At 43.3% G+C, this 11928-nt stretch overlaps 3 protein-coding genes across 5 annotated transcripts in view; 1 reads left to right on the top strand and 2 right to left on the bottom strand.

Annotated features, from left to right (window-relative positions):
* Window positions 1–172: 172 nt before the first annotated feature.
* Window positions 173–2066, bottom strand: LOC107834665 (structure-specific endonuclease subunit SLX4-like; the record flags this gene model as incomplete). Its single annotated transcript, XM_016666348.1, has 3 exons — window positions 173–735; window positions 1427–1705; window positions 1951–2066. Coding segments are annotated over 3 exons (759 nt in total), but the record flags the coding sequence as incomplete, so codon positions are not given.
* Window positions 2067–3397: 1331 nt separating this feature from the next.
* On the top strand, window positions 3398–8891 carry LOC103131033 (protein FAM195A-like). The gene is made up of 5 exons (XM_007542580.2): window positions 3398–4088; window positions 4205–4274; window positions 5430–5566; window positions 7178–7279; window positions 8416–8891. Exons 1-5 carry the CDS (start codon window positions 4034–4036, stop codon window positions 8484–8486), a joined length of 435 nt encoding a protein of 144 aa, XP_007542642.1. The 5' UTR covers window positions 3398–4033; the 3' UTR covers window positions 8487–8891.
* A 583-nt stretch (window positions 8892–9474) lies between these two features.
* Window positions 9475–11928, bottom strand: part of slx4 (SLX4 structure-specific endonuclease subunit homolog (S. cerevisiae)) — a 12454-nt gene continuing 10000 nt past the window's right edge. The window contains exons 13-15 of one of the 3 annotated variants that reach the window (XM_016666349.1): window positions 11253–11352; window positions 10729–11007; window positions 9475–10037 (exon numbers count right to left, since the gene is read on the bottom strand). In XM_016666349.1, coding sequence (XP_016521835.1) covers window positions 9674–10037; window positions 10729–11007; window positions 11253–11352 — 743 coding nt within the window. In that variant the 3' untranslated portion in view covers window positions 9475–9673. The other 2 variants (XM_016666350.1, XM_016666351.1) reach the window with 2 other exon arrangements.

Below are 11928 nucleotides of genomic sequence, written 5' to 3'. Positions count from 1 at the left end.
GATATTAATTGGACAGGAAAGACACGGAGACGGGCGGCAAGAAGGAACTGTGGACCGGAGTTGAGCCTCTGTTTCCGGGTCGCGCTGCACCACGCGACGTCCCGAATCCCATCAACCTAATGCTGGTCTTTGGATGTTAAACATTTATAACCATCACATCCTGCGCACGATATAACAAACACTTCTGATTTATTTTTAACAATACAATGCAACATATGAAAAGTTAACTCCTAAAACCTGAAACCAATTTAAAAAAAAAAAAAAATCAAGTATTTACAAAGTTTAAATTGGTGTAAACGCCTCAGAATTTAAAACAAGTTTTAACCAGACAATTATTTTTTTTTTCACATTTTCTACATCAAAATTCTCTGCTAACGTTTTAAAGCTCCGTTCTTCCTGCCGCCTCCCCTCGCCCCCCGGCCCGTCCACGCCCCCCGCCTGCGGCCGGCCGCGTGGTGACCCGGCTTGGCCGTGGTGAAGGTGATGCACTGCGAGTCCAGGTAGTCCACCAGCTTGGCGGCGCCCAGGCGGATCCCCGCCGCCTTCAGCTGCTGCTGGAGCTGGGAGAGAACCAGAGGCTGGTACTGGAGGATCCGACCGTACAGGTCGGAGTCGGACAGGATGAAGGAGCGCACCGCCTGGAGGCGGTCCTGGAGGCGCGAGGCGGCCTGAGAGGACGACACGTCGCTGTCCGAGTCGCCGTCGGAGGAGAGAACCAGCTCAGGGTTGGACCTGAAGAAAACCAGCCATCATTTCTCTTCCACTTGTACAATTAAACGCTGCTTTGCGTTTGTAAAAAATCCCAAATGAAATATATTTTGCAGTTGGAAAGTTATATATTTGACATAGGTGGGTAAAGTTCCCGAAAATCGTATTTAACTAAGAGAAGCACTACTTCCACATATTTTACTCACGTAAAAAAAGTATTTGGTAAAAAGGCTACAGAAGTACTGAGTAACTGATCAAAACATTAATCAGTTAATATTTGAAAACTGCATTATCAGGCAGACCAAAATATAAAATTATGTGAAAATGTTGCCATTTAAAAAAAAAAAAATGAAAATAATTCATGTAAATAACTTAATTACAACATCAGGCAAAATAAGCATTTTTCCAAATCAATTTCTTTCAATATAAAACTCAGTTTAAAAACTGCAGCTGTGTGTCTTGGTTAAAACAAGCTTGTTCTTCATTCAGTGAAGTTACTCAGGAATTTTATTCAAGCCATACTAACAAAAAGTAAAAAGTACAGCATAGCATAAATACTTATAAAAGTAAAAATGATTTCAAGTTACTCCAGTAAATGTAGCTGCATACATGTAACTAGTTACTATATACATTGATAAACAGCCCTCTGGGGTCTGAACACTTCTCCACTGCACGTGTGTTTTAGTTTGTAGAGACAGACTCTGATCGCTCCACACACCTTTCCGACTCGTCGCTGGCGGCGGTGGACGAGGCGTTTGAGCCCTGGGAGGCAGAGAGCGGATCGCCGGCTTCCTCTTGGTTCGTTTTGACAGGGGACGAGGCAGCAGCGGGCGCCGTCGGCTCTTTAAACCTTGCGCAGGACACCGCCCTGCCCAGGGGCGCCTCTTCTCCTTCCTCCTCCTCCTCTTCCTCGGAGCTGGTCAGCTGGTGGGTGTACTGGTGGATCTCCTTCAGCTTGAGGACCATCTGACGCTTCGGTAAAGGCCGCACGCCAAAGCTGCAGGACGGGGGAACGTTAAAGGTGAGCAGATGGACGGGAGAGGAAGGAGAGAGAGAGAGAAAAAAAAAGAAGCAGCCTGAGATCGACTTAGCCGAGAGTAATCTGATTGGTTCATCACTTAATCACCTTGATCGGGATTGAGAGGAAGAAAAAAAAAAAAAAAGACAAAGCAACTTGACCTTTGTGTAAACTTTGCTCAGGGTGAAGATGATGATGAAGGAAGTGAGGATGAACCGACTGACCTGCTGAGTTTGTTCTTGAGCTCCGGCGTGTCCATGTCAGAGTAGTGAGGCATGGGGGTGATGGGCACCGGGGGGCGCCGCCGGGTCTGCTTCCACGATTCTGACACAGCAACGGTTCATGAGCAAAGAGGGTTTTCATGTTGTGAGTACAGCAGAGGATCAGTGATGCTGTGGGCCTGTTAGTCTCTCCAAGACAAGCTATCAGAAATACAGCTACGGCTAAAAAAAACAAGCGCTCAATTAATTTCAGTAACTGACTTCAAAACTTGCAAATTATATTCCTTATGCATAATGTGATTCACTTTTATGGCTNTTTTGTTTGTTCAGTTTAGTTTAAGGAGGTGTCATTTATTCATCTAGCAAAAGTTTTCTGACTTCACTGTTAACCCTGTAGCATTGTGGATGATTAACTCGCTGCTGTCTGACCCAGATAGTGTGGATGAATGGGGGGAGGCGGAGGGTGACTGAGTAGTATTGGATATCACCGCAGATAAGCCTGTCTGAGCCGCTTCTCGTCTCCGCTGAGCTCCAGGAGCTAAACGCAGACGGTCGGCTGACACTCAGGTGGTTTTGTTCACCGGAACACCAGCTGCTACCTGTGCTTTACGGCCCTTAGATCCCAGAGTGATGCTATTAACGGATCCCGCTAGAAACAATTAAGCCACCGTAGAGCTAAGTATCCATGGAAACCGGAGAGCATTTGTTAAATAATCACGAAATGCTGAGCCACTGTGTAGTGAAACTTTGTTAATTAACAACCACGCGGACTGGAAAACATTTGGTCTCTGCTTGTAGTGGTTTATTAGGTGAAAGGTGAACACTTGGTTCCGCCTACGTAGATTAAAGAGAAACAAGGCTAGCGGAAACCAAGGGTTTTCAACTTCAAAATAAAAGCCTACGCTGTATTCGCCAGCATCACAACAACCCATAAAGGCATAGTGAAAAATGTTTTGTGTTATTAAGGGTAATCTTAAAACAAGTGTTTCTTTTAAACTTGTTTAAAATATATTTTACAGAGCGCTTTAATAATTCACTAACAAAACCGTGTTGCAACCTCAAACAGTAAAACAATGCATCTAAAACATCAATTTCTGGGGGGTTTTATTGCACAATGTTCCAGTAAAAAAGATAAATCTGTACTAAAATAACATATTTAAACAATTCACTATACATGCATCATTTGTTTAACACTGATTTTATTTAATTAATTACATACTTTTACCTCAATATTTGATCAGATACTGTTTAAAGAGAAAAAGATCTACATTTCAAATAACATATTTCGATGTTTTACGTTGCTTGTTGTTTCAATTGTTTTTTTTTTTTTAGATACGATGATGAAATAAAGTTGATAAAAAGGCTATAAAGTGTCTCGTAAGCAATTTCAGTGTTTAATAAACAATACTGATCCAAATACTGACCCCTAGGGGACTCCAAAAATGTCTAGTCTGTCCTCTAAATGAGTGGATTAACGATGTACCTTTTGATGGTTAAACCTTTACTGGTAGCGTAAGGGTTTTATTTTGAAGTTCGTCACCGGAAGCTTTAGAATTTTCAATGAGTAGCTTCACAAAGTACGAGCGTGATAGTTCCTAGTCCTTATGAAAGTAAAGTGCGCTTCGCCCTTGTAATCTGTCAGAGGAGCGGGCGTATTGCAGTCATCTTCGGAGCTGCAGCGGTGTTCAGCAGATACAGTGTCCGGCTCAGAGAGTCACAGTGCTCAGGCGTCAGGAAGCGTTCATCCCTCCTCCTGTGCACGGTCCCCGGCACCCTGGACCCGGGTTCTCCTTGAATGACCTACACAGTACCCTAAAGAACACGCAGTGGTCCCATTGGCACCCGGAGGACAGCAGCCGGTTCGGAGCGCACTGCTATAAAACACAGCAGCTGACGGAGCCAAACAGAGCGAGTCCCATGCAGGCTTCTGGCCGACCTCAGAGCGGCTGACCCCAGGCCACAAGCCGCAAAGCAGGACGCGCTGCGTCAGGGGGAGCGAGCTGGAAGTTTACGGTGAAGAGTTTAAAGGTGGTCACCGGGGAAGAGGCACACACTTGAAGGGCTTATTACTGCGTCCTGACATCACATGATGTACACAATCACCAGGGGTCCCAGCAAACTTGTTACACAAAGGAGGACAGGTGAGTGAGAGGCGGGGCGGGTTATCTAATGAAGCTTCATGGAGGAAAGTTTGCTCGTTTGAGTTTTTTTTTTTTTTTTTAACTGCACAAGGTTAAACAGTTGGATTTCACCTCAGGTCCCACCCAGCAGGTCGAGAGCAAGTTCAGCGACTTGAAGCTAAAGCCCACCTCTTGGCTCACCTCAAAGTGAGTACACTCCGTCTTTATTCTATTACCGCACCTGTAATTATGGAGTTTTGTTTACGCGATTCGCGCTGGCAGCCGCGTGGGCCCAAAATACTTCTTCCCACGTGGACTAGCAGTGCGATCATGTAACGCCTCGACGTGGCCTGCCTCCATTATCGGACGTTTCTGTTTTTTATTTTCCTTTTAGACCCGCTCTCCCCCTTAGAGACTCTCTCAGGTCAAACCTTTGTCTACGTTTACTTTAGAGTCACATTTCGACGTGTTATAACGTTGTTTCTATGGGGCGTTCATGATCGGTTGTAAAATCAGGTTCTACCTGTAAACCCACATCTTCTGGAGCCCTTTCATATGCTAGTCATTTTCCGCGACTCAATAATAATGAATAATAATGTTTTGTTTTGTTTTGGGGTTGTTGTTTATTTTTTTGGGGGGGATGGGCTTTCATAAAAAATGTCCAAGTTCTGATTTTTTTATTATTGTTATTATTATTATTATTATTATTATTATTATTCAGCAAAGACGGCTGCATATCAGGAAAAATTGGTATTTCTCATAATCTTGTTATACTTTCTCATAATAATGACTGATACGAGTGGCAGAAATGGGCTTTACACCACACAAATTAACACAGAATATTTCTAATAATTTATGCTTCTTTTTTGGATTTTATGATCAGATATAGTGATTTGTTTTTAAATGTGAAATTTAGATACAACCTGTTTTTGTTTTTCTGTTGGACACAAACTTATATTTGGCCTGATTATTTTCTTATAATAAGAAGGAATCTATTTAGGCTTCCAACAGAAACTAAGCTTGTTGTAATTTTCCATTATATCCTTGACCAGCAGTCGAACATGGGCTACTGCTAGTCAATAAAAAAAAAAACCCTGAAAAATTGGAGAACCATTGATCAAGACAAGTTCAACATTTGCTCCATGGCATTAAAAATAGAGACGATTTAAGACTAACTTTCATAAAATGAATGCATGAACCTTCTTATACAGTCTAAACAAGGTTCTGTTGTGAACCTCATGTTTTACCTCGGTTTCCCAGCTGCTGTTTGCTCCCAGTGGGTTAAAACCTCAGCCTCAATTCACTTAACTTGCCTCAACAAATATGGCTTCTCTAACGATCGGCGCGCCGTCCTCCCCGCAGCTCTCCGCCTCCGAAGATCGTCTTCAATCGGCTCAACGGGAAGCGCCACAACGGGACGGCCACGCAGAAGAACCAGAGCCCGGCCGCAGAGGGATTCACACCGGCGCACGAGGAGAACGTCAGATTCGTCTACGAAGGTAAGGATCACCGGATCAGTGGGGCGCGCGCGGGGTCAGACGTCCCGATCTGATCCCGAAGCCGACGTTGATCTTGTTGCGCAAAGTGTGTGAGAGTCGGAGGTCGAGAAGATCGGAAGCAGGGCGGTTTTTGATGCGAACTTGCGATTCCGTGGGAGCGGATATCGTCTGTTTTTAAGCATTTCAAATTTGATATCGTGTAAAAATGAGACATGGGCTGTCCGTACATCCACCTGACCTCAGGTTAAGAAAGTGACGTTTTATTTAAACATGAATCCATGTTTAAATTGATACCTGACCCGTAGAATAATAAAAAAAAAATGTTTTAAAAAAAATTCACAAAGCAAAACAAAAGATCTCACAGAGAGAGATGTATCATGCAGAACAGAAACAAAGTCACTGACATGTATGTCAAAAGCACGTTCAAGGCAAAGGCCTCTTTTTCTTGAATTTTCTTCCACATATGAGGGACTTTGGCAAATTTGTATTCCCATTCAGAAAAAAATACCCCAGAGGAGCTCTGCTCTTCTCACTGTGACGCCATGTTATGATTTCTCGTTAAACAGATGGCGTAATTAAATCTAACCCAGAACAGGTTCTCAAGTTAATTTCGATGTGTCCCGTCTACAGTAATTAAGCACCATTTTTCCCAACGGCGCTTCAGAAATCGAAGGTCGCTTCGAGTTACTTTAATGTGGGTCAGCGCGGACCCGGCGTCCCTCGGTGGGAAAATAACAGCTCGGACGGCTGGGTTTGTGTAAATCAGCAACTTTCTGTTTCCTTTGGGCTTTCGCCAGGAAACATGTGACTCTGCTGGTTGTTTGTTGCCGCAAACTTCAGCTCTTCGTCGTTGCTGGATCTAAAAGAAGAAATCAAAACCAGTCCCTTAAAACAGCTTTCCTGCAGTAATGTCACTGGGATTTGGATTTCAGATACGGCAGCCTGAGAAGTAACAAGTTGATTAAAGATGCAAAACACTGAGACCTTTTGTTCCATTTTGTCAAATTATTTCAATTAGGGCTGCAACTAATGATTGATTTACTCAGTGATTTATTCTATTGATTAGTCTGATGATTAATTGATTAATCGGACAAGGAAAATTAGCACATTCTGCTGTTTTTTCATTCAAGTCGTTTATATGCATATTTTTTGGATTACTTTTAGTAGTTGAACAGCAATAGGTGCTTAATAGATGTTTTTGTTTTTACTGAATTTAAACCAAGCGATGCTAAGTCTTTACCACTTGAGGAGTTTTGGGTAAAACATATTAGCAGTCAAGCTATTTTTAATCTTTAATGTAAATATTTTTTGTATAGGTTTGGATTAATTATTGCTCCAAGTATGTTCTCCAGTATCATCAATTTCTAAATTAGTTGATGATTATTTCAATCATCAGCTAATCTCAATTAATCGGATTAATCAGCCCAAATTTGAATGTATTTTTACTCTGATTTTAAAGTAGCGCCCAAATTGTGAACTGGAAGCAATTTATTTTGCAGATAAAAATCAAATCCACTGCAATCGGTTGCATTAAGAAGTCCAGCTGTGTGTGTGTGTGTGTGTCTTGGTCTCAGTGTCTGACGTCCTGTGTGTGTGTCTGACTGTGTGCAGTATGGCAGGAAGTGGAGCAGAAGCTGGAAGACCGAGGGGAGTCAGCTGACAGCAAGGGGCCGGTTCAGTACGCAGAGAAGACCCCCGGCACTGTGATGAAGAGTGAGTTACCTCCACTTCTGCAGCTCACGCAGCACAAAGCACAGCCGTCCTCATAAAGCTGATCTCCCGTCTGATTTGTGTCGGGCGGCTCTGTTCCCGCTCGGTGCCCTGCAGAACTTTGAACCAGTAATCTCACCTGGTGTTGACTTATTGGCTTGATTTCGGAAGCGCTGCTGTTATCACCCCGGTTGACTCAAATGCCACTGTGTCTGTTTTTTTGTTTGTTTTTCTGTCTTCCCCCCATACGCAGCCTGAGGCCGGTTTTAAAACGGCGCCTAAACGTTTCACTCGCTGTTCAGTTTGAGAGGATCTGGCTGTTCCAGATAAACCGGCTCCAGTTTGTAGCTGCAACATTTCTGATGGATTATTTTTAACTTAAGTAGCCAGCACTCTTATATAACTGAAAACAGATATTGACTTCCATTTGCTTTGTATACAGACACATTTTTAAGCCTTTTAGTTTATTTCCTGTATTGTTGCTCATGTTTTTTTTTTCCTCTCCTAAAAATCGCTATAATCTAAGTCTTAAATGTCCCAAAGACTGTGCTGAAATGATACATGAAAAAAAACAAGAAAAGCTTCATGGTGAGCGTAGAACTTAAGTAATAATCCAATCATTTATTATTTAAAATTAATAGATGCCATTTGATCATCTTTGACCTATAAAGACAGGAAACCCAAACTGAGACTCCATACCGTTCATCTCCTCTGATTAGGTTGAGAATACTTAGTTGAAGTTCAAATAAGCAAGAAAAAGTGAAATGGAGAAGATTGAAAAGAGGGAAGAGGAAATGTAAGAAATTAAAGGAGAAAAATCAGAGAAATTAAGAAAAAAAAATAAGGAAGGAGGGAGAATTGAATGTAGAAAAGAAAGAAAGGAGGAAGAAAGATTTAGAAAATTCTGGTTAAACTTTTGAAACATTTTATCAACATTTCAAATGGCTACCAGTAATGTCTTTCTGGATTAACCACCTTCACACTGAGCTTGATCTGTTGCTCACTTTCTGTTTGAAGCGTGGTGCATCCACTGAAACACGTTTAAAAAAAATTTTTTTTTAAACTGACCTCCAGTCTGAGCCAAACGACAAACTCTTGACCAGAAGCTGATTCTCCTTTTTCTCTCCTCCTCTGCCCAGACTTTGTGCCTATAGACCTGGAGGAGTGGTGGGCTCAGCGCTTCCTCGCCAACATCGCCAACCTGTCGTAACCGTACGAGAGCGTCCACCGAAAACGAAGCAAGCCCGCACCGGCACCGACCGCGAGGTGACCGGAGACGAGCCCGTCTCCCGGGGGGCCGCGGTGCTGTGTGTATTTTTCGGAATCTGATTTTAAAGCCCCGTGCTTTACGCTGCTGTAGAGAAATCTGGGTGTGCAATATAAACTCGTCCCCTCCGGTCCCCGAGCGGAGCAGCGGCGACCTGAATGTGGACTCTTGACAGAACTGACCTCATGTTGTGCTGCATTAAAGGACACCTCTCTCTACTTGAACAATGTATGAGAAGCTGTGGGATTTTTCTCGTCTTTAATTAGACACGCACAGCTCTGGGTACGTTTTGGGTGTTTGGATGTTAAAGCTTGAAAAAGTAAAGGAAAAAAAAAAACATTTTCAAAACTTTTTGTGTGGTGTGGTTTCTTTAGAAATGTAAATACCGTATTTTTCGGACTATAAGCTGCTACTTTTCTCTCACACTTTGAGCCACGCAGCTTGTAGCCTGGTGCGGCTTTTCTGTGGATTTTTCTTCAACCACCAGGGGGGGCTCTTTAACAGGAAGTGAATTATTGGAAGTCAAAATAAGTAAGCTCGGCATGAACGCATCCATCGTTCGGCACTGGAGACGCAGGGGCTGCATCCGTAATAAATCCAGATTTATGAAAAACTGAGAGCAGCTGGGATATCAGTGGCTTATATATGTACGTTTCCAGTTTTTAAAAAAAATACTTTGTAGATGCGACTTATAGTGAGGTGCGCTCTATAGTCCAGAAAATACGGTAGATATCTTTTCAGCACTAGTGGTTTTTACTTGATATTAATTGGACAGGAAAGACACGGAGACGGGCGGCAAGAAGGAACTGTGGACCGGAGTTGAGCCTCTGTTTCCGGGTCGCGCTGCACCACGCGACGTCCCGAATCCCATCAACCTAATGCTGGTCTTTGGATGTTAAACATTTATAACCATCACATCCTGCGCACAATATAACAAACACTTCTGATTTATTTTTAACAATACAATGCAACATATGAAAAGTTAACTCCTAAAACCTGAAACCAATTTAAAAAAAAAAAAAAATCAAGTATTTACAAAGTTTAAATTGGTGTAAACGCCTCAGAATTTAAAACAAGTTTTAACCAGACAATTATTTTTTTTTTCACATTTTCTACATCAAAATTCTCTGCTAACGTTTTAAAGCTCCGTTCTTCCTGCCGCCTCCCCTCGCCCCCCGGCCCGTCCACGCCCCCCGCCTGCGGCCGGCCGCGTGGTGACCCGGCTTGGCCGTGGTGAAGGTGATGCACTGCGAGTCCAGGTAGTCCACCAGCTTGGCGGCGCCCAGGCGGATCCCCGCCGCCTTCAGCTGCTGCTGGAGCTGGGAGAGAACCAGAGGCTGGTACTGGAGGATCCGACCGTACAGGTCGGAGTCGGACAGGATGAAGGAGCGCACCGCCTGGAGGCGGTCCTGGAGGCGCGAGGCGGCCTGAGAGGACGACACGTCGCTGTCCGAGTCGCCGTCGGAGGAGAGAACCAGCTCAGGGTTGGACCTGAAGAAAACCATCCATCATTTCTTTTCCACTTGTACAATTAAACGCTGCTTTGCGTTTGTAAGAAATCCCAAATGAAATATATTTTGCAGTTGGAAAGTTATATATTTGACATAGGTGGGTAAAGTTCCCGAAAATCGTATTTAACTAAGAGAAGCACTACTTCCACATATTTTACTCACGTAAAAAAAGTATTTGGTAAAAAGGCTACAGAAGTACTGAGTAACTGATCAAAACATTAATCAGTTAATATTTGAAAACTGCATTATCAGGCAGACCAAAATATAAAATTATGTGAAAATGTTGCCATTTAAAAAAAAAAAAATGAAAATAATTCATGTAAATAACTTAATTACAACATCAGGCAAAATAAGCATTTTTCCAAATCAATTTCTTTCAATATAAAACTCAGTTTAAAAACTGCAGCTGTGTGTCTTGGTTAAAACAAGCTTGTTCTTCATTCAGTGAAGTTACTCAGGAATTTTATTCAAGCCATACTAACAAAAAGTAAAAAGTACAGCATAGCATAAATACTTATAAAAGTAAAAATGATTTCAAGTTACTCCAGTAAATGTAGCTGCATACATGTAACTAGTTACTATATACATTGATAAACAGCCCTCTGGGGTCTGAACACTTCTCCACTGCACGTGTGTTTTAGTTTGTAGAGACAGACTCTGATCGCTCCACACACCTTTCCGACTCGTCGCTGGCGGCGGTGGACGAGGCGTTTGAGCCCTGGGAGGCAGAGAGCGGATCGCCGGCTTCCTCTTGGTTCGTTTTGACAGGGGACGAGGCAGCAGCGGGCGCCGTCGGCTCTTTAAACCTTGCGCAGGACACCGCCCTGCCCAGGGGCGCCTCTTCTCCTTCCTCCTCCTCCTCTTCCTCGGAGCTGGTCAGCTGGTGGGTGTACTGGTGGATCTCCTTCAGCTTGAGGACCATCTGACGCTTCGGTAAAGGCCGCACGCCAAAGCTGCAGGACGGGGGAACGTTAAAGGTGAGCAGATGGACGGGAGAGGAAGGAGAGAGAGAGAGAAAAAAAAAGAAGCAGCCTGAGATCGACTTAGCCGAGAGTAATCTGATTGGTTCATCACTTAATCACCTTGATCGGGATTGAGAGGAAGAAAAAAAAAAAAAAAGACAAAGCAACTTGACCTTTGTGTAAACTTTGCTCAGGGTGAAGATGATGATGAAGGAAGTGAGGATGAACCGACTGACCTGCTGAGTTTGTTCTTGAGCTCCGGCGTGTCCATGTCAGAGTAGTGAGGCATGGGGGTGATGGGCACCGGGGGGCGCCGCCGGGTCTGCTTCCACGATTCTGACACAGCAACGGTTCATGAGCAAAGAGGGTTTTCATGTTGTGAGTACAGCAGAGGATCAGTGATGCTGTGGGCCTGTTAGTCTCTCCAAGACAAACTATCAGAAATACAGCTACAGCTAAAAAACAAGCGCTCAATTAATTTCAGTAACTGACTTCAAAACTTGCAAATTATATTCCTTATGCATAATGTGATTCACTTTTATGGCTTAGAGTTAATAAAAACTAAATTAGATTTTTTTTAGAATATCTAACTTAGAAACTTTTTTGTAAAAGTTACTTGACGCAGCATTAAATAGTTTTCTCTGAAATAAAGTTACTGAAGATCTTTGAATTTCTTAAGATCGCCGTAGTTTGAATAAACACGTTACGTGAACTTTATTAAAACAATTTAACACCTACTTGGAGTTTGGAGCCGAGACGCCAGGTTCGCTCTCTGAGACAGAGGAAGACCCTCCTCCTCCTCCTCTTCCTCCTCTCCTGCTCCTCCATCGCCCTCCCAGCTGCCCCATATTTTGGAGTCCAGCAGGTCGTTGTGGACCTCTGGCGTGGTCAGCAGGCCTGGACCTGCAGCAG

Source organism: Poecilia formosa, unplaced genomic scaffold (genome assembly GCF_000485575.1).
Source record: "Poecilia formosa unplaced genomic scaffold, Poecilia_formosa-5.1.2 Scaffold711, whole genome shotgun sequence".
NCBI classification, from domain to species: Eukaryota; Metazoa; Chordata; class Actinopteri; order Cyprinodontiformes; family Poeciliidae; genus Poecilia; species Poecilia formosa.
Note: the sequence above shows the minus strand (reverse complement) of the source record. Positions and strands in the feature narration are given on the sequence as shown.

Bases quoted from the DNA above. Each gene is read 5' to 3' on its own strand.
- LOC103131033 (XM_007542580.2), top strand. From the start codon at position 4,034: ATGATGTACACAATCACCAGGGGTCCCAGCAAACTTGTTACACAAAGG. The intron at 4,089-4,204 runs GTGAGTGAGAGG...ATTTCACCTCAG, and splicing joins TGTTACACAAAGGAGGACAG to GTCCCACCCAGCAGGTCGAG. The intron at 7,280-8,415 runs GTGAGTTACCTC...TCCTCTGCCCAG, and splicing joins CCCCGGCACTGTGATGAAGA to ACTTTGTGCCTATAGACCTG.